Below are 20,767 nucleotides of genomic sequence, written 5' to 3'. Positions count from 1 at the left end.
CCTGACTTTTTAGAGAGAGAGAGGTGGAAGGTAGTGATAGGGAGGGAGAGGGAACAAAAAGAGAGAATCTCAGTCATTTGGCCACTTGTGCAGTTCACATTTCTTGAGCCCCATTTTTGTCTTGGGACCTGTAAGCTGTGAAAGACGTGTGTGTGTGTGTGTGTGTGTGTGTGTGTGTGTGTGTGTGTGTTGGTCATAAACTTACAACTATTTTGATGAGACAGTGTCTTGTAGCTGTTTTATTTAGCTTAGTTTATTTAGTTGACCATTTAATAAAAATCCATCTTTTAAAAGAATCATATAAAAAACATTATTTTAAAAAAATTTTAGTGATGTTTTGGCCTAGGCTTAAAATGGGGCAGGGGTGCAGTTTTACTGAGACTCCCCTTGCTGTGTATTTGATTTTCAGGGTTTGTTCAGCTTCTCTCCTCATCTTCCCATCAAGGCTTGTACAGAACTTGCATTATGTGCAATTTTTACTATTTTACTATTAAGTACTGTGGTACTTATGCGTGGGTGTGGTAGGCTGTGGACTAACAGGCTGCTGTGCAATGAGAATGTGACATTATATATCATGTCTTTAAAAATAAGCTTTTTCTTTCTTCCCAGTTGATCTCCTTTTAGAAACTCATCCTGTTTAGATAGTGAGAATTGCTGATACACCATTAACAGTACCAGTAAAGTGTGGATAGTTATTTCTGATTCTTTTCTTAATGTATGGTGTAATGGATTAGCTTTGGAGATTTCTAACTTTCCCTTTTATTTTAGAATTTTAGAAAAATAAATGAACCAAACTTTTAGGCCCTGATCAGAAGAAGCAGCTGTCACCGCACTGCCTCCCAGGAAGAGCTCTAGAAGCAGCCTCTTGCCTTGTTGGAGGATTTCCCTCACTACCTGACTCTAGCCCTTCACCTTCTGGGATTTTTGAGTCTTGGTTGCTTCAGCCCCACTCTCTCTTGGTGTTAGGCAGAGAGTAAGTGCTGGTTGATATGGGTGTGCAGAGTAATGATTCTTTGAGGCAGCCATGGGGACAGCAGAAAGAGAATACTCTGATCTGGTGGGACACAGACATCATTTAATTATTATAGTTTCTTGTGCTTGGTGAAGTTTGTATTTCTCTGTCTCAAGGAATTGAGGAATGTACTAGATTCCATTTCAATATCTACTAGATTCTATCTAATACCTTTTCAGGTTTCATAACATTCCCAGTCATGTGGGACACGGTTATGGGAAAGACAAAGTAATCTTTGACATAAGAGTACTAATGAGATGGCATAAAAACTTTTATATTTTATTTGATAAAATAGAGCAATATTTTATTCTATTTATATAGCACCTTTTCTTGATACTTGCTATACAGTAATATTGAGATAAATAAATCATTTTAAAAATGTGGAAACATTGAGTGAGAAGTGGCTAGGGAAAATACACAGAACAGAAACAGTGCTTGAAATGGGTGGGGCTTCACCTGGAGGGCTCTTTGTTGATTAGTCTGGCGCGTCCCATCTATACTGTGGACCGTGGACTGGACCATGAGCTGTGTTTGTCAACTTGAATTGCTCTGCTCTTTACTTGTTGTTAACTTGGAATTTTCCTTAGAAAGTAAGTAGTGTCGTTGATGTTTTAGAGCTTTCCTGAGGATTAGTGAGAGTGAGTTATGTAGTCATTCCCTGTGTCGTACACACCAGCTCTTACTCTAGGGTTAGGTCACGATGTAGTAGTTCTCACAAGACTAAAGAACATGGTAGTTGTGGCTTCTCTCCTTCCAAGGTAAGGCCATGTGGAATCCTAAGGATCATTTCATTTCTTCAAATTAATTAATGTACTCTCATTAATTATATTCATATTGGTATACCCATCATCAACTTAAGAGATCAAAGAGATCATGACCTGGGAACCAGCCTCCTGTGCCTTTAAGTCTGTTTTAAACTAAATGCAGCCTCATTTTCTTCACCCCATTTCCTTCATCTGTTTTTTTTCTCCTCTTCTTCTTCTTCTTCTTCTTCTTCTTCTTCTTCTTCTTCTTCTTCTTTCTTCTTTCTTTTTTTTTTTGCTGTTCTGTTCATTTTTTTTGTATTTATCCTCATTCCTGATAATAAACATGTGCTCACTGTTTCTTGCTATTTTAGAGGATCGATCTCTCTCTCTCTCTCTCTCTCTCTCTCTCTCTCTCTCTCTCTCGACAGGCTTTCTCTACATAGCCCTGGCTGTCCTTGACTCACTTCGTAGACCAGGCTGGCCTCAAACTCACAGAGCTGCCTGCCTCTGCCTCCTGAGTGGTGGGTCTAAAGGCGTGCACCATCACACCCGGGGATTCCTGCTATTTTAAACGTTTTTTTGTTTTGTTTAGTTTAGTTTAGTTTAGTTTTGTTTAATGTACTATTTTTTGTGATGCCATTTTTCTGCTGACTGCTCACCTATTGGTGTCAGTCATTTTTATTATTTATTTTCCTTTCTACTGATTACTCTTGAAGTGCATCTTTGGGTTTTCAAAGTTCAGTATTGAAATCAGTGCCTACCATCATCAGAACAACAAAGGGCCTTAATATGCAAATTTAAACTTTAATTTAAATCATTCTCTAGAAATCATGCATGTAATTGTATTTTTGTTTTTTAGTCGGTGATGTACTTACAAGCTTTTTAAAAATTACCCGCATTAGCCTTTGCTGCTGTCGCATGTCACTTTGACACTAACATAAGCGTTTTCTAGTGACTGCTCTGACCGTAAGCTCCTTAATTAAACAAGTTTTCTTACCCTCTTTTCTTTTTAGATTTTCAGAAGAAACAACCAGACGATGATTCCACCCCGAGTACAAGTAACAGCCAATCAGATTTGTTTTCTGAAGAGACCACCAGTGACAACAGCAATACCTCCATAACCACGCCAGCTCTTAGTCCCAGCCAGCAGTCGCTCCCGACAGAACTGAATGTAGCTTCCGCGAGTACAGAGGAATGTAAGTCACAAGAGTCATAGCGCAGCCTGGGAACTTTATCGTGAGTGCCTTGGTCATGCGTGCTTATCCTCAGATTCTCATTCTAAGATAGTGTTTGGGTATGGAATTCTGGTCTCAGCAAGCTAGAGAGTGCCAGCCATTCCAGAGAAGGTAAGGTCTTTTTAGGAAATAGCCTTTTACATTTTCTATATGAACATAACGTTTTTGAACCAATCTGGAACAGCTCTGGCTTCACATTAGCATCCATGAGGATATTAAATTTTTTTTATTACATTTTTAAAAGGTTTGTGTATTGAGGTATACTTGCCATGGTGTATGTGGAGGATAGAAGACAATTTGAAGGAGTCAGTTCTCTGCTTCTACGATGTGGATTCCATGGAAGGAACTCAGGTCATCAGGCTTGGTGACAAGTGCCTTTACCTGCTAAGATGTCTGACCAGTTCTCTGTTGAGGATTTAAAGAACAGTTTTAGTTTTTATATCTTCCTTGAGCATAATTTAATTTGTCTAAGGAGAAAGAAGCACAATGACTCTGCTTTTTAAGTCTGTAGAGAATTCTAATGTACATCAAGCATTTAGAATTATCAATTTTAGGAACTTAAACTTGATGTAGGGGCCTTAGATTGACCTTTTGCCTCTGCTAACTGGTCTTGATTAAGTGTCCAACTTAGGTAATAAAGACACAGGCCCTGTGAAGAAAGTAGGAGATAATTTCTTGTATTGTTTAATATTTTAGAGAGAGAGAGAGAGAGAGAGTAGAATATGAGAATGTGAAGATGTAAGTGAGCAGGCATGTGCTGTCTCTCTCCTGTTGGGCTGTGAGGCCTGGGCATTGAACCCAGTTAGTCAAGCCCGCTTTTTACAAGTGCCTCTATCTACTGAACCATACCACTGGTTCTCTTGTTACTCCTTTGTATGTGATATGGGAATACTTTCTCCTTAACCTTTATAATGCTAGTAATGCTAGAACTTTTTTAGGGGGGAACACAGTGTAACTGATAATATTTGTTCAAAATTAGAAAGATATTATGACATAGTTTTTGCCTTGTGCTTTACTTAAGGTTGGAATGTAGTATTTCAAATTTAATGGCTATTTAGAAATGTAAAGTTAACTAGTCTACTAATTTTGAGAAGGTTAGCAAGAGACAAATATTATTTAAAGTTTTCTTGAGTTATTGTATTCCGTTATATTGAGAATGTAAAACAAAGATCTTTAAAGAATTTTTGTTTAGCGGGGGTTTAATATGTTTGTTACTTTAAATCAGAGGATGGCAAACAGAAGTGACCATCCCCCTTCTTCCTCCCCAGAGCAATGGGTTCCTAAGAGACCTAGAATACTGTAAATATCTTACATTGCACAGGACACTCTTTACACAGAAGTGATCCAGCCCGATCCTGTCAGGATGCTAGGATTAGCCTGACACATAGCCGCGGGCCAGCCTTTCTCGTAAATGTTGTTGAAGGGCACTGCCTTTCTCAGACCTGGTATTGAAGACAGAATGTTGTGAAGGGACACTTCTCACATGCAGCATGAGCTGTGGAGAAGAGCTGCCTGGAACTTCTCTTTGGCTAATGACTCCTTCAGGCCATTCATGAAGGACGAAGCTGGAAAAGGTAATGACTAGCTGGAGAAGCCTGAATGTCCAGCCAAGCCGTCAGGACTTTGAACAAGAGCTGTTGTTCTACTGAAGAGAAAGTGACGGGGTCACTGTTCTTCTGAAGAAGCAATCTGACAGCATTGCGAACAGGGATGGCTTACACTGAAAGAGAGCATTCCAGAGGAAGAGATCTTAATATTATAACTTGTTTAATGCAGCTAGATAGGGTATGCAGATCACGTAAGAGAAATATGCTAATGGTATGTCAGGGAAGTGGAGTTACAGACATGTGCTTATTGAGGGGCTGATGAAAATGAAAGCTGTGACCCTTCATGTTAGGAAAGTATGCACCCTCCACCTACACCTGATTTTATCTAGATTCATTTAAAACTCTATAGTCTTATGGGAAGGTTGGAGCTGGTCAGGATCATGCATGTACCAAAACCAGGCTACAACAAACAAGTTAGCCAAAATGCATGGGAGATGAGCTCATCATCTTAAAAAAATTTTTTTGTTGTTGTTGTTGTTCATGACAATCCAGTGAGGTATTAAAATTTTTGTTCAAAGAAACAAAATAATTTGTCTGTGGCCACGAAACTAGTAGGTACTAAACCAAGATTCAGAGGGCCTTTTTTTTTTTTTTTTTTTTTTTTTCAGTCAGTTGATTCACTTTGTAAAATACACCTGTCACAAAGGAGATTCATGAGGGTTCTCTTCTGTGGAAACCCATGTAATAAGAATTTATCACAAAGGGTTTGTGAGTAGACAGGTCTGTATGATTGCTGACATTTTATCTGGAGGTAGACCTTTTAGGAAAGCTGACCTAGAACCAGGGGTTCATGTAGCAGTTGGAGACCATGGGCTCTGAACAGGCCCATATTGACAGAACCAGGCTGTGAGGCGGAGAGTCTACAGCCTACAGCCATTTGGAAAGCTTCTCCAGATGGGCTTTTCTGGCATCCCAGGTTGAAAGCAGCTGTTCTGCAGAGGGGAGATGAGTGCTGGGCTTGGGGTCAGTGTGAAATTGCTAAAGGATGGCTATTTTAGAATGCCAGCGAGACACTGATTGACAAGTAGTGGAGACCCAGGTAAGGTGGCATAGGCTTTTGCTGCTGCACCTTTCGAAATTTTTCCCTCTAACTTGCCTAGGAATAAGGGAGGGAGACAAGCAGACTGCTGGTACTTATAAGGACCATAGTTTCAGTTCTTGCTACTTCCCAGCTTTAAGTAGAAAGCAATGGCACTTGAGTTTATAGGAAATGAGCCTGTGATTCCAGAGCTAATCACCAGATAACTTGTGGTATTCGTTGAGTATCCTTTACTTAGTTGCATAGATCTGGAAGTATTGTGAGTTTTAAATTTAATTTTCTAATAAAGAGAATAAGTGTTGCTTAAATCTACCTTCAACTTCTTATTATTAACAATCAACTAAAAGATAGAAATGCCTGTGTTTAGCAAGACAGAGATAAAACTGTCAGAACGATTGAACAATCACTTAAATGCTTAAGTGACATTTGTCTGTTGGGGCACACATAGCTCTCCTTTCCGAACTGTGTGATTATTGAAGAGAACGTGAACGTTGAACCTTTTCAACAAGGCGCTGTAAACAAAACTCAGATAAAGTGAGAGGACTTGTCATAGCAGTCCTAATGCAGGACAGTAGGTGAGTCACCAGGCACCTGACGCTATTCCAAATGTGTACAACAAGCTAAGCCACTTCGCCTTCATATTTCTCTGTAAAATAGGTGCTTTTTGTCTATGTCACATATGTAGAAACTGAAGCATGGATGGTTCCATATCTTACTTGGGATCGTAGAGCTGTCTGCTTGAAAAGGCCTGGCTCTCCACAACATAGCTGCTGGTCTAGACTGTGTTTATCGCAAAAAAAAAAAGAAAAAGAAACTGATGGAAGTTAGGCTAGACAGCAGCTGCTTTCTGCCTTTTCTGCTGCCTATTTATTGTTTCTGCAGGCTTTTCTTAAGGTGATAAAATGTGATTTGAAAGATGGGCCTAGTGGTGCATACACTCAGAAAGGCAGATGCAGGTAGATCTCTGAGTTCGATGCCAGCCTTGTCTACACAGCCCAGCCAAGGCACAGAAAAACCCTGCCTTGAAAAACACACACACACACACACACACACACACACACACACACACACACACACTGATTTGAAACGTTTTCCCTCTGTTTCGCTGATGCCCATTTGACTATACAGATTACGTATACTGGTTATAGACAGCATGGTGTCTCAGCTCCTGCATACAGGGTGTAGTACAGACAAGGCTGACCGGCACAGCTGGCCTTTCAAACACTACTTTGTACTGAGCATGCTTAAAATTCTCTCTAGTAAGTCTTGAAACAAGCAATTATTGTCAAGCATGGTTATCCAGTTGTGTTATCGGCTTTTAGGAGGTATTTGTACTACGCAGCTACCCCCTGTGCCCCGCCCATCCTTCTCCACATGTGTGTTCTGCATTTGCTTACATTTTCTAAGTCTTACAGTGTTTTGTAGCTATTATATGACTGGATTGCTTTCTTGTTCTGCAAGTTTCTTATTGGCATAGAAACACTGCTGATTTTTTAAATTGGTCTTATATCATGAACATTTTGAATTTATCATTTCTAATTGTTTTGAGTCAAGTCTTGAGGTCTTTCTATTTATGAAGTCAAGTCATTTACAGACAGGGATAATTTTACTTCCTCTTTAGTTTAGATGGCCTTTCCTTCTTTTGGGCTCATATAGAGTGCTGTAAGAGATGGTAAAAAGAGGGCTGGAGAGACGACTCAGAGGTTAAGAGCATTGGCTGCTCTTCCAAAGGTTCTGAGTTCAATTCCCAGCAACCACATGGTGGCTCACAACCATCTATAATGAGATCTGGTGCCCTCTCCTGGCAATGCACATGTACATGAAGGCATAATGCTGTATACATAAATAAACAAAAAGATAGTTTAGAGGAGAGCTTTGTCTTATTTCAGATCCTAGGGAAATTGATTAGACTTTTCCTCATTGGTTGTGTTGCTTGCTGTGTGTATGGCACGTGTGACTTGTGTGTTACGATATCATCTTACTATATTCCTAATTAATCGGAGCTTTTATTGTGGACAATTTTTGTTTGCATTTTGAGAGTCTCATTCTCTTAACCCAGTTGGCCTGATGCTCACAACGGCCCTCCACTTTCAGTCCCTTGAAAGCTGGGATTATGGGAGTGAGCCACTGTGTTATAGTAGGATGTTGAATTTTATTAACTTTCTTCTTTGTCTACTGTCCCTCTTTCTGCTGGTGTGATGCACGCACTCATTGGCTTGCCAATCTTGAACCATTTTGTATCCAGGGACTGGGTTTCGGTCATGGCTTATAACTGTTTCAGTATGTTGTTGGGTTGTGGTTGCTATTACTAAGAAGATTTATTGGTTCTCATTGGAGATAGTAGTCAGTAATTTTCTTTTTGTGTATGTGTCCTTGTTTGGTTTTGGTGTTGAGGTAATATCTTATACATGAGTTTGAGAGAATTCCTTCCCCTTTAAGTTTTTGGAGTAAGTTAAGAATGTTTGGTGTTAGCAGGGTGGTGGTGGCAGCATATAGCTTTAATCTCAGCACTTTTGGGAGGCAGAGGCAGGTGGATCTCTGTGAGTTTGAGGCCAGCCTGGTCTACAAAGTGCTCTCTAAGACAGCCAAGACTACACAGAGAAACCCTGCCTGGAAAACTGAAAACAAAAAAGAATGCTTGGTGTTATCTTCTTTAGATAGAGGTTTGATAAATTGATCTGTGATGCTATTCAGTTCTATGCTGTTACTAAGTTTTGCTACCTCATTGTTGGTCAGCCTAAGATACTCTATTTTATCCATCTCTCCTTAGATTTTTCAGATTGCAGGTGACTAGTTATATGTAAAGTTCCGAGTGATCCTTTGTATTTTTGTGCCATCATTTTGTTGTCTCTTCTTTTATTTATTTGAATTTAATTTTCCCCCTTATTTTTACTATTGTTATTTTGTTTACTTTCTTGTGCTTATTTTTTTTTTCAAGTATTAATTTTGCTTGTTTCTTTGTTTCTGCTTTGGTTCCTCCTTTCCTTAAAGATTTCCTGATTGGTTTGTTGCTTTTCTAGTTCCTTAAGTTATCTTGTTAGGTTGTTTGTTTGAATCAAGTTTTCCTCTGGTTTGGGTTTTGGGTTTGCTTTGTTGTGTGACAAGATCTTATTGTATTGCTGTTCTTCCTAGTTTTATTTGAACTTGACTGACAGAAGCCAGCATTATCTGAAAGGAGGGAACCTCAGTTGAGAAATACCTCCATAAGACCCAGCTGTAGGGCATTTTTTTAGTGTTTGGTGTGGGGAGGGCCCAGCCTATTATAGGTAGTGAGCCCATCGTAGGTGGGGCCATCCCTGGGCTGGTGGTCCTGGCTTCTATAAGAAAGCAGGCCGAGCAGCCAAGCAAGCAGCACTCGTCCGTGTCTTCTGCTTTAGCTCCTTCCTCCAGGTTCCTGCTTGCTTGAGTTCCTGTCCTAGTTTCTTTGAATAATGGACTACAGTGTGGATATGTAAGCCAAATAAAAAATTTGGTCATGGTGTTTTATAGCAATAATAACTCTGAGACAAGTTGCTTAGGCTGGTACCAAACTCTTGAATTTTCCTTTAATATATGACATTAATTCCCAAAATGATGCTATGAGAACATTCTTGAGTTGTGCCTAAATTATTTTGGTTGTGGAAGATGCCCTTTGCTTCCTTGGAAGCAGATTTCCGGTGATCCCTTAGCTCACCAGAGATTTGAAAAATGTGGTTGAGGTATGTTGACAAATCTCACCAGTGAGCCTGGGCTTGTCTCATATTTGCAATTCTCCTACTTCCACCTCCTGAGTGTTAGAACTGTAGAGGTAAATCATTATTCCTAGGTTGCAGTGCCTTTTTATATGTACTTTATAGCCTGTTGTTGGATCTGGCAAAGTCTGAGCTGCTGTCTGCAAAGTGAGTATCATTGCCACCAAGTAGATAAGCTTTTTATTTGATTTTCCAATTAAATTTGTAGTAATCTGTAAAGGGAGCCAGTTTTCCCCATTGTAGACTGTCTTCTGTAGGAGGGCAGATATTGGACAAAACAGGATAGCAGCTTCCAGTAAAGTGTTTGGAAAATATTACCTATTAAAAATATTTTATGGTTTCCTGCTGGGCTGGTTTTAAGTGAAATATGGAGGGGCAATTTATTTACTGTTCTCTCTGTGTGTGCTTTTCTCTTCCCTTTTCTCTAATGAAGCTTGAAGCATCAAGCCGTTTATCAGAGATAATTATACAACAGATGGAGCTTTTCTGATATATAATAGTCTCAAAGTGGAAGATTCTCTCCTGTAATAAAAAATGCCCAAACTTTAAATGTCTCTTAATTTTAATTTAAAGTTTTTTTCTCTTGTACATTTGTTTATTAATTCTAAGGCTGGTTCTACAGATAATGTTGCTTTCATTAAGGCCTTGTTCTGAAAGATTGATACTTTGCAGAGCAGTTTGGGAAGGTCCGTTATATATTTTATTAAATCAAATAGCTATAAGTTAATTCTTGTCTGGATGCAGGGCTTGAGTGTTTGCTTGTATAAAGTATTTCTGCTCTACCTTGTTCAAGTAGCTGAGGTGTCTTTGACCTTTAACGTGTCAAAAGTAAGAGTCCAACTAAAGCAAAATTATCACTTTCTTTGCCTGCTGCTCTTTGTCCCTCTTCCTCAACTTCAGAACCTCTCTTCAGGGAGTCACATGAAATATGATAGCATTTTCAAACTTGGGGTTAACAGCAGTGACTAATTTGCCTGCTCATGTTCTTTGATTATTTAGCCCCCCACATGTGTCAGAATGCCTTATATATTCTTATAATAAGTCTTTGTTAAATAAAAAAAATGGAAATTGGAGAAGAGATTAAGTCTTAAATTTTATATTTTGTGTTGTTCCATTTTATCCTGCCCAGGAGTCCTTCCTTTGTCTACCTGACTATGCTGCGTGTGCTGCCTGCCTGTTGACACCATAGTCTCGGGCCTCAGGTTGGCTGCCATGGCTTGCAATGCTTATGCCAAAGTAGATGTTGGTGCGTTTACTGATAGCCACAGAACCCTAGTAACAGTTTTCTTGACAATTCTACTGCAGCTATATATTTCCTATGCCATTATTCATGGTAATCTCTTGTTGGACCTCATTTATGCATTAACCTTTATTGTAAACATGGATAGTAAAAACGAAGTGATACAGAGTTTGATACTGTTTGCAGGTCCAAGTATCTTTGGAGGGCCTTGAAGGATGTGCAGCCCCTGCAGATAAGAGGACTGCTACAACATCATTCATTTTATCTAGGTTTCTAAATTAGTGAAAAAAATTACATGTGATTCTTAATTTTAAAACCTTTCTTCTGTTGAGCATGATGGCACTAGCCTTAAATCCCAGCATTTGGGATGCAGATGCACTTGGATTGCTGTGAGTTCAAGGCCAGCCTGGTCTACAAAGTGAGTCCAGAACAGCCAAGGCTACACAGAGAAACCCTGTTTAAATTTTTTTTCTTCTATTAAAAGTATCCCAAACTTTAAAGTATATTATTACACCAAGTATACAAACTAAAAGTGACTGTGTGTATGTGTGGGTGCTTGCATGGTGGGTGGGCTCATGCATACATGCAGCTGAGTGTTTGGGTAGCGTGTTGGGGAGGCCCAGGCAGGGCTGACTCCAGGGGTCTTCAGCTCTCTGTTTTTTTCTGGTTGAGAGTTACGATACTTGAGAGGCCTGGATCCAGAGCTCACCTGTTCTGCTGCTAGTCTCTCTAGGCAGCCTGATTGAAGATTCTGTCGTCCTCCTGCATGCTGGGATTATAGGCAGGCTCTCATGTTTATACAGCAAGTAGCTTACCACTGAACCAGCCACCTCCCCAGCCCTGAATTTTAAGTTATATGTAGTATTGTTTATAGTTCCTAATTTTCATTTGTTTATGATCCTGCCAGATGAATTTGCCAGTGTTAGTGGTGTTAGAAAAGGAAAATTTCTCATTGACTCACCACTTCCAGTGTTGTATCCAGAATCTTTTTTTAAGTAATGTTTATTCTTTTAAAATTGCATGTATGTATGTGGTGTGTTTTGATCATGTCCAGTTCTTATTCACCCTTCCCCCAATTCCTCCCACCTCCCAACACATTGCCCGTTCAGTTTCATGTCTTCTTTTAGATTCTGATTCTTGTGTTAGAGGTCCTCCTCTAAATCTAGCCCCCAGTGTGGCTAATGTACCTGCTCTTGCTAGAACAGGTGCTTGCTTTTCTTTGCCTAGGATTCACCGGGCACTCATAGAAACATTCCATTCATGCTCTCTGAGCCCCAGCTCAAAATCATTTTGTTACCCTGACTGTTTCCATTAAGGAACTCCTGGACTACTTATCTATGACACTCACTCTCAAACTGTCTCTTACTGTTACCTTTTAGACTTGGGTTCTCATTCTTGCCTACCAGCTTAGACTCCAGGCTCCAAACAAGCAAAGCCTCTGTTTTACACTGCTCTCTTTGACCTTGGGTCGCTTGGCATGGTGCTGGTGCAGTGCCTAGACAGTTCTTACTACAAATATGTAGGCACACTTTAGTGTTTTGCTTTGCGTTTTTACTTTTTAGAACTGCAATAAATTGCTGGGTGATGTGGTACACACCTTTAGTCTTAGCATTTGGGAGGCAGAGATAGGCAGATCTCTGAGTTTGAGGCCAGCTCGGTCTACAGTTAGTTCTAGGACATCCAGGGCTTCAGAGAAACCCTGTCTCCCCCCCCCCCAGTACTTTATATGTTTTGATGCATTAAAGATCTCATTTAATTTATAATAATACATTGAATGTTTAATGATATAATTCAGTAATCTAAAGGCGTAAAATTTAGAAGTTTGTGTTCTTGTGACAGTTCTTTTCAGAGTTTTGATGTAACAGATGTCTCTGTATGCATGTCTCATCCAGTGTAGGTAGCCACCTGCCTCTTGTCAAGGAACTTTCAACTCATGGGTCTTTCTTTTATCTTCTGAATTTCCCTTTTTAAGATTTTCTTTTCCTCTGAGAGAGAAGACTAGTTAATTGCTAACACTTACTGTCCAGGGTCTCTAAGGCCTGAGACCTAAAGGTTTGTTTTCATAGTCTTCCCTGACAGCTGTGAGATTGTATAGTTACTGCTGGCCTGACTGGGTTTTGAAGAGCTCTTGAGAGAGATTCAAAAGACGTTCTTACTAGATTAAGCGTTCTGCCCTTGTCGGAAGGTAAAGGCCACAGTGGACAAGGACGTCGCGCCACACCAGTTTAGCATTTCAGTTGTCATGTTTTTGTTTGGTGTGGGTAAAGGAAATTGGTGACACTGATGACTTTAAAGTAAACCCAGCTTTGTTTATGGCAAAATGTTTGGCTGCAAAGTCATAAGAGGGGCGGCCACCTAGAAGTAGTCTTAGAAGTAGTCATTCTAACTTTGCGGAGATAGTACTGTGTTTATGCAGTTCTCTGAAAATTGAGAGCGACCAGGACCCCCTCCTTGAAAAAGCCAACCATATAACTATATTTTATATTCATTTCCTTTATTGTTTCATAAGCCATTTCATGTTTCAGTCTATCACTAGGGTGCCACTTTAGTAAAGGAATTTTAAAGTTTCAGAATATCAGTACAACCCTTTGACACATAATTCAAATTGTGACAATCCCAGTCACTCATGGCAAAGAGAAATTCCCTAAGACCTGGCAGTGTAGATTGCGTGTAGGGTCTTTCATTCAGTAACTCTTTAAAAAAATTATTTATTTATTTTGTATATAGTATTCTGCCTGCACGCCAGAAGAGGCCACCAGATCTCGTTATGGATAGTTGTGAGCCACCATGTGGTTGCTGGGGATTGATTCGGGACCTCTGGAAAAGCAGCCATTGTTCTTAACCTCTGAGTCACCTCTCTAACCCTCAGTAACACTCTTAACTCAGGGCTAGTATAGGGCTTTGGAGGGACTGAGCAGTGACATAGAAAAGGCTCTGTCCTTGGTCCCTTTTAAAACTGCATGGGACAGCACCTTTGGCCTGGATAGATGTCTTCTTTGATTCTTCCTGAGGCTTCTTATAAAGAGTACAACACAAGTCACATCCTTTTCTGAGGAGGGCAGAGCAGGTCCTTGCAATTTTCAATGCAGACAAGATTTATAAGAATGGTCTTACCACCTTTGTTTTATTTTATTTACTTTTATGTTATGTTTAGGCGTGTTATGTCTGTATATACATGTACACCATGTACATGGAGTATCCAAGGAGGCCAAAAGAAGGCGTCAGATCCCCCTAGTACTTGTTAAACAGTTCTGAGCAGCCACTATGTGAATGCTGGGAACCAAACCCAGCTCCTCTGCAAGAACAGCAAGTGCTCTTAACCTCCGAGCAATTTTTCCAGATATATGTGTGTGTGTGTGTGTGTGTGTATTTTTTTTTTTAAAGGAAAACATTGAGGCAGAAGTAGGTAGATCTCTTGAGTTAGAGGCCAGCCTGGTATACACCAGTGAGTTTCAGGACAGCCATATCTACACAGAGAAACCCTGTCTTGAAAACAAACGAAAGAGAGAGAGAGGGAGGGAGGGGGAAGGGAGGTAAAAAAAGAAACAAAAAATCCTCCAATGCTGAGTATCCCCATTGGTGATATGAAAATCATGCTTTCGTTGATGATAGAAATGCAAATATTCAGATCCCATTTGGGTTTAGTTAAATAGAATCAAAGCCTAAATTAGATGGGTGACAGCCCCTGATTTCATACCCATATTAAATGTAGTTTGTCATGAGGCAACAAAAGCAGTGTGTAAAATTAGAGGGGTTTTTTTGTTGTTGTTTTGTTTGTTTGTTTATTTGTTTTTGCTTTTCTCAAAGGGACTCTGGTTTTGATTCCCAGGATGACATCTCAGTTCTCAGCATTTTGTCCTTAGTTCTTATCCTGAGGAACTAGTACTGAGCACATTTAGCTGCTTACCTGGAATGAGTTGAGTTCCATGAAACGCTGAAGCTATTTACATAAACAGCAAAAACCAGAACGCCCTGGTTGAGGGTGGTGACTGTGGCTTCATGTCAGTTGACTTTATTTACTTACATGTTAACATGTTTTGAGAATGGATTAGTCTCTGCCAAGAGTAATGAGAGAGGGTTGGCTTGGGAGGAGTGTGGGAGAATTGGGAAATCTGTCACCCTTAAGGGTTCACTGTTGTGTCTGGTACCGGGAGTTCTGAGCTGTGGTCTGAGAACCTGTTGAGTCCTCTCAGGCTCTGTGAAGTGAGCGTCACACAGTGTGAGGATGCATTGCGTCTGCGAATGCCGCCGCGGGCGTGCTGTAGGTGCAGGCGCAAACCCGAGCGCCATCTAACCCTGGGGCGCTTAGTTTACCACAGTTATGTTTCATAAAGAATAGTTTTCTTAAGATTCCTTCATTTAACTAAAACATTAGTACTTTCGTGTTTTTAAATTTCAGATAGGTAAAAGTATCATGTAAGCATAGCATAGTACATGTAAACCAAAGGTTTTTTTGTGATCCTCAGTCATTTCAAATATAAAAAGATGACTTGAAGACTGAAAATTTAGGAACTGCCATGCTAGATTAACATGAAAATGTGGTTTAAAAACAACTGTTTTAATTGATGTGACTTTAAATTATTTCACAGTGTTTATCTAGTGTTGTAGTTCTTAGGGTGGTGGGACGTAATAGCTGTGGCGTTTAATATGCCAGTAGTAAGGCCTGGCTCATTGTGAAAATCTACACTATTCAGATCTAAATTAGGGACTTATCAGAGGTCATACTGTAAGGATCAGAACTTCCCACAGAGAAAGCAGCACTTAAATTCTGTAACAAGTCTTTTAAGTAGTTTAATTTAGGAGTTTCATTTGGATAAATGTGAGGGCCATCATCTGTGCTGGTTTTCTGTAAACTTAGATTCTCACCCTTTATATCTTCATGTTTACTTGTTTTTAATCAATAGAGCTTTTCAAACTCAGTTATGTAGATAGATTAGACATGTCCCTTCTGATTATACTAGCTTGTGAATTGTAGGTGTGGGGTGATTGGGGGTGGGGAGGGGTGACTTGTTTCTCCCGCAGCCCTGTCTGCCCTTGGTTGATATTGCTATCAGTGCTTGGCTATTTAAAATCCCCACATGTTGAAGGCTTGCAGAGAGGGACTACTTATTACTCAAGAAATAGATTATTTGAATATTTTTATTTTTAACATGATTACTGCAAGATACAAGTTTATGTTTGTATTGCTCAGCACACCCCCAACACACACACACCCCCAACACACACACACACACACACACACACACACACACACACACACACACACTTTTTTTGAAAAGCTTCATCAGCAAACTCAATTCTGAATCTCCCAAGAGGAGCGAATTATGGCTGTTGGTTCTCTCTGAGGTCACCTTTGGAATGGTGGCCTGGAAGAGTGAGCTACTGCAGAGTACACAGCATGTGGATTCTGATGAAGTGAAATCGACCGGCTGGTTAGAAATGGATGATACGTTCCTAATAAGCCCACAGTGCCTTTCGTTGGGAATTAATTAGATACTGTTATGTAAATGTCATGTTAATTAAGCAAGAAAAGTGAAGTGTTGTAAATCTGCTCAAGGAGTGGCTATTTTTGTATATTAATGTTTTGCAGTTACCTTGGAAGGGATGATAGTGGAATATTTGATTATTGAGCATTAGATAATTTTAGCTGACTGACTCCTTGACAGCTTTTTATTTTTTATTTTTTTTCCTAATTGACATGCTTTAGCACATAGTTTAACTACAGGCAATGAAGATTGGTGGGACCAGAAGCCAAAAACAACCAGCCTTGGTTCTTTTTATAACTAACCCTTTCAGAGTAGAGTGTTGCTCTCTGCTTGAAGGTATAGGAGGAATCCTGTGTTTCGTGTTTGTTGTGCCTTGGTTTCTGCGTGCTGGAGAGCATTGCTCATCCAGGTGTATCGGTCCACTTCTCACAGCCACAGTAGGCTGATCATCTATGGAATCAATTGCAGTGTAAGGTACCTTGACTTTTGTAGAATAGAGGTGCTCTGTGCCCTGCACTGAACTTCCCCTTTACCTGTAGAAGGATCCTTGGGCTGCTCAGTGGGACACGCTCTGCTCTCCATTAGCATCTGGGCTCCCTGTCTTGAAACTGTAAGCACTAAATAGTAATGCGTTTTTGGCATCACCAGTTGTCTTGAGCCTCTCTGGGTCACAGGATCATGATTTTAGTTGCCCCCTGCTTAGAAATGTATTTATTGTCTTCACTGTCTTCACCTGTGTAATCCACAGTCATGCAGTGGCTTCCTCACCTTACTCTTGTTCTGAGTTTATTCCATCCTGCTTCAGGGAGCAAAGATGGCCGATAGTGGAGCAGAGCTCACAGTGAGCTGTAGGTCCATGTGTCAGTTCCCTCGGCATAGAGCATGCAGAAATGAACACTGGGCCAGTTTTGGTGCAGTAGATACCATTTTGTTTACTGGAACCACACTGGACACATACAATATTTTTCTTGTTGACAGAAACCCTTCCCATAATTACGTATAGTTGGTTTATTTTAACAGTTGGTTTGTAATTAATTGTATAAGAGCAGCTTAATCGCCCTAGTGACTAGTTGGTTTTTTCCCCCCTTCAAGACAGTGTGATTTGGCCAGTGGGGATGAGTTGGGGGGTGGGGTGTTGCTCACCTTTGATTACAGTACTCGGGAGGTAAAGACAGGTAGATCCCTATGAGTTCCTGGCAAGCCTGGTCTACAGAGTGAGTTCCAGGACAGCCAGGCAGTCAAAGCTACAAAGAGAAACCTTACCTCGAACCCCCCCCCCCCCAAAAAAAAAAAGAATGTGGTTTAGATGACACACAGTTAATGTAGGGTGCATATGTGGTGTCCACAGGCTTTTGGTCTATGTTTTAAAGTGTTTCATAGACTACTGTCTATCAGCCCAAAGTTAATTCCAAGTTCTCCATTTATAATATTGTCCAATTATCAAAGCTGAGATATATTATCATTGCCAGTCAGTCAGTCAGTGTTTCGTGGCTCAGCTGTAGCTATGCCTGTGCTTTACTGTAATGGAGTGAGCACACTGGCCTCGGCTGCTAGTCTAACAAGCCTCTGGAGGACACTTCTGCGGTGAGGCATGCGGAGCTGTGCTCTGTAGCTGTAAGGCTATTTGCATTTTTTGCCAAAGCCTACAGAGGTTTATTGCCTAGGAATTTTTCTCTAAAGAGGTAAACTCTTAACCTTCAGGTGAGGTAAATTTTCTTTTATTTGATAATTACCTGGGCACTTGCAAACACGGGGTGTTCATTTATGAGTTCCAGACATTTCTTTCATTATTTTGGTTCCACAACTTCTCCCTACTCATATTTTTCCTGGCTTATTGATGTTCTTTAAGAAAGTGTTCTGATGCCTTTAATCCCAGCATTCAGGGAGGCAGAGGCAGATGGACCCCTGTGAGTTCCAGGACAGCCTGGTCTACAAAGCAGGTCCAGGACAGTCAAGGCTACATGGAGAGACCGTCTAGAAAAACCAAACCAAACAAACCAAAAGAAAAGAGAGCATTCTGGTACACTCCTACTGACGTTTCTCCACAGCTTACTGTGTGGGGGAACTCTTGATACTGAACTAGGAATGGAAGAAAACCATCAGCATTTGTAAGTTACCAGACTGTTAATATTTATAGTATATCCAGCTGCCTTAGAAGTCTCACTTCCTTACTCTATATTCAGTGTATATGTGTCTCTGTCAACCACTGAGCCATCTCTTTAGCCCCAGGAGTCTGCTTTTAAAGAATCTCAGAAGATGTTCTGATACATTGTCTGATAGACATTAAATAATTCATTCTAGTAACACTTAATTTGTGTTTCTATACTATGATTCAACCATGACCAAAACCAACTTGAAAAATGGGTTTATTTCATCTTACAGCTTAGGTCCTTGTTTTCCTTGGAAGTCAGGGAGGGGACTTAAGGCAGGGACCTGCAGACAGAAACTGAGGCCATGCAGGAGTGCTGCTTACTGGCTTGCTTCCTTATACCATCTGGGTAGACCTGCCTGGAGATGGCACCACCCACATGATGGGCTTGGCCCGTCCTCATTAATCATTCATCAGTAACATGCACCACAGGCTTGCCCACTGGCCGTTACGGTGGAGGCATTTTCTCAGTTGAGGTTTGTTCTTCCTAAATGATTCTAAGTTGAGTAAAGTTGACATAAAACTAACTAAGACAGTGTCCCTAACCCAGATACCCAAAGTGCTACAAAATCATACACTTGGGAGATAAATGCCATAATTGATCTCATCTCCTGGGCCAGTAAATACTTTGTATGTGCAGGTAGCTCGGTATGTGTATAGGGTCTGGGTGAAGTATAACAGAATATGATGTTCAGTCTTGGGATCTTCTATCTTCCAGATAACTCTATATGAAATATTCCTGTCCAATTAAAAAAAAAAAACCCAAATGCAAAACAGTTCTGATCCTAAGTATTTTGTATTAAGGATTCTCGACCTGTATTCCATTCTTTTCAGTCCCTTTATAGTATACCTCCATTAGAAAGTTTCTAAAAATCTGTTTGCTTTCCAAGTTAAATCCCCCAGCTCATATTGTCAATTCATGAGTGTTGTTAAATGCCCACTGTGATGAGACACAACAGAAAGCCTCACAGCTTATGAAGCCTTTCTGCAGAGATAGTCCACAAACTCCCTGGCTATTGACAACTTTTTTGTTCCTTTTTGTTGTGAGAGAAATGGGAACAGAGAATGTCATTTTCTAGAAAAGCCAGTTGTGTCCCCAAAGTGGGAATGTTGCCATTAACAACAACAGTAGCAGCAGCAAAGTACATGGAGGTGTGAGCCCCAGTATTTTGTGGAGCCATAAGTCAGAGTTTAAAAGCCTGGAGAAGATGGGCACTGTCTGGTTTATGTGTGACTTGGCTCACTGCCTTTTCCCACTGCTTATTTTCAAGACTCAGTTGTCCTTCTAAGCCCCTGAGATGTCAGTCTATTTAAGCTTTCTCTGGTGAAGGTGAGATTTGTAGAAATAAACAGCTCTGCCCTCTGAAAGGTCTATGGGGATTTTCTAATTTTTCTTGCCTCATTTTCAAATTCTCTGATTTTGCAGGTGATGAGTGTCCTTCCCCTTGATTGCATTGATGTTCATTCCCTGTCTCGTGCTTTGGACTTGACTCTTCTCCACACAGCCACTTACTGCTGCTGTATAGGGCTGTTATGTTCATAAATTCTGCCTTCCTAGTAAGCTTGCAAACTGTGGAACTAACCTGTGGTTACGCTGTGGGTGTGTAAGTCTTTTGGAAGTGAACAGCACATCTGGTTCTTCTTCCTATTAAGTATGTTGTTGTTGTTTTCTTCCTGTGTTGTATAGCTTGTGAGGGTTGTTGCAGTTGTTGCCTTGCTAAGGAAAGAGTGGGTTGATGGCAGAACCCCTAATTCGGATCCTCAAGTCTTTTCCATGACCTTGCTGAAACTGCGTCTAGTGACAGGTCTTGGAGGTCTTTCATGTCTCTCCCTTTTCACTGATTAATTTCAGTGATAGAAAGTCTAATCATAGGTGACATAAAACTGTGCCAACTTTTCTTCTGCTAGTCATCACCTGAAAGCCCTTTTCAGAATAACATATGACGTTTGCTTGTGCATTCTGTTCCTTTGTGGTCACCAATACTGCTTTCTCAGGGCAGGTTGAAAATTACTGCCCTTCAGATGTCTATAGCAGCTTCCTGTTTTCAAAGATGGATAGTCACTGGGGAGTTTTAAGGAAGAGTAATCAGTATCATCTTCATGTTGTATTGATGCTCTTTATCTTACAAAATGAAAGTGCTGTTTTCCAGGAAGCCTCCCTCTTATTGACTAAGCCCTTTTCACACTCTGTATGTCAGACCTCTGAGCCCACCATGGTCCCATGAAGACACATCAGCCATACTTCTTAGAGGAAAACTGTTTGTTTGTTTTGTGTGTGTGTTTTGTTTTTTTGTTTTTGTTTTTTACAGAAACAATCCTTGTTTCTTCTAATTAAGCCCTTTGCTATTCCTTGGGAACTGCCATTCTTTAACTAAGGCCAATTTTACAGTGACCACTGACTAAAATACACTGACCACTGAGATTAAAAAAGAACAGTTGCTTCCCTGGTTGCTTTGTGGAAGAACTCAGTTACCCTACATTTGAGTAATTTCTTCTCTCCTGGATCTGAATTTTATTTTTTT

General features: G+C 40.3%; 1 protein-coding gene across 2 annotated transcripts in view; it reads left to right on the top strand.

The window, feature by feature from the left end:
- The window catches only part of Zfand3 (zinc finger AN1-type containing 3), a 216,030-nt gene that overhangs the window by 147,368 nt on the left and 47,895 nt on the right, over window positions 1-20,767 (top strand). For both annotated transcript variants that reach the window (XM_055607204.1, XM_055607203.1), the window contains exon 3: window positions 2,772-2,954. In XM_055607204.1, the coding sequence (XP_055463179.1) occupies window positions 2,772-2,954 (183 nt within the window). The remainder of the gene's footprint in view (window positions 1-2,771; window positions 2,955-20,767) is intronic.

This window comes from Psammomys obesus, unplaced genomic scaffold (genome assembly GCF_907164565.1).
Source record: "Psammomys obesus unplaced genomic scaffold, mPsaObe1.curated_primary_1811, whole genome shotgun sequence".
In the NCBI taxonomy this organism is placed as follows: domain Eukaryota; kingdom Metazoa; phylum Chordata; class Mammalia; order Rodentia; family Muridae; genus Psammomys; species Psammomys obesus.
Note: the sequence above shows the minus strand (reverse complement) of the source record. Positions and strands in the feature narration are given on the sequence as shown.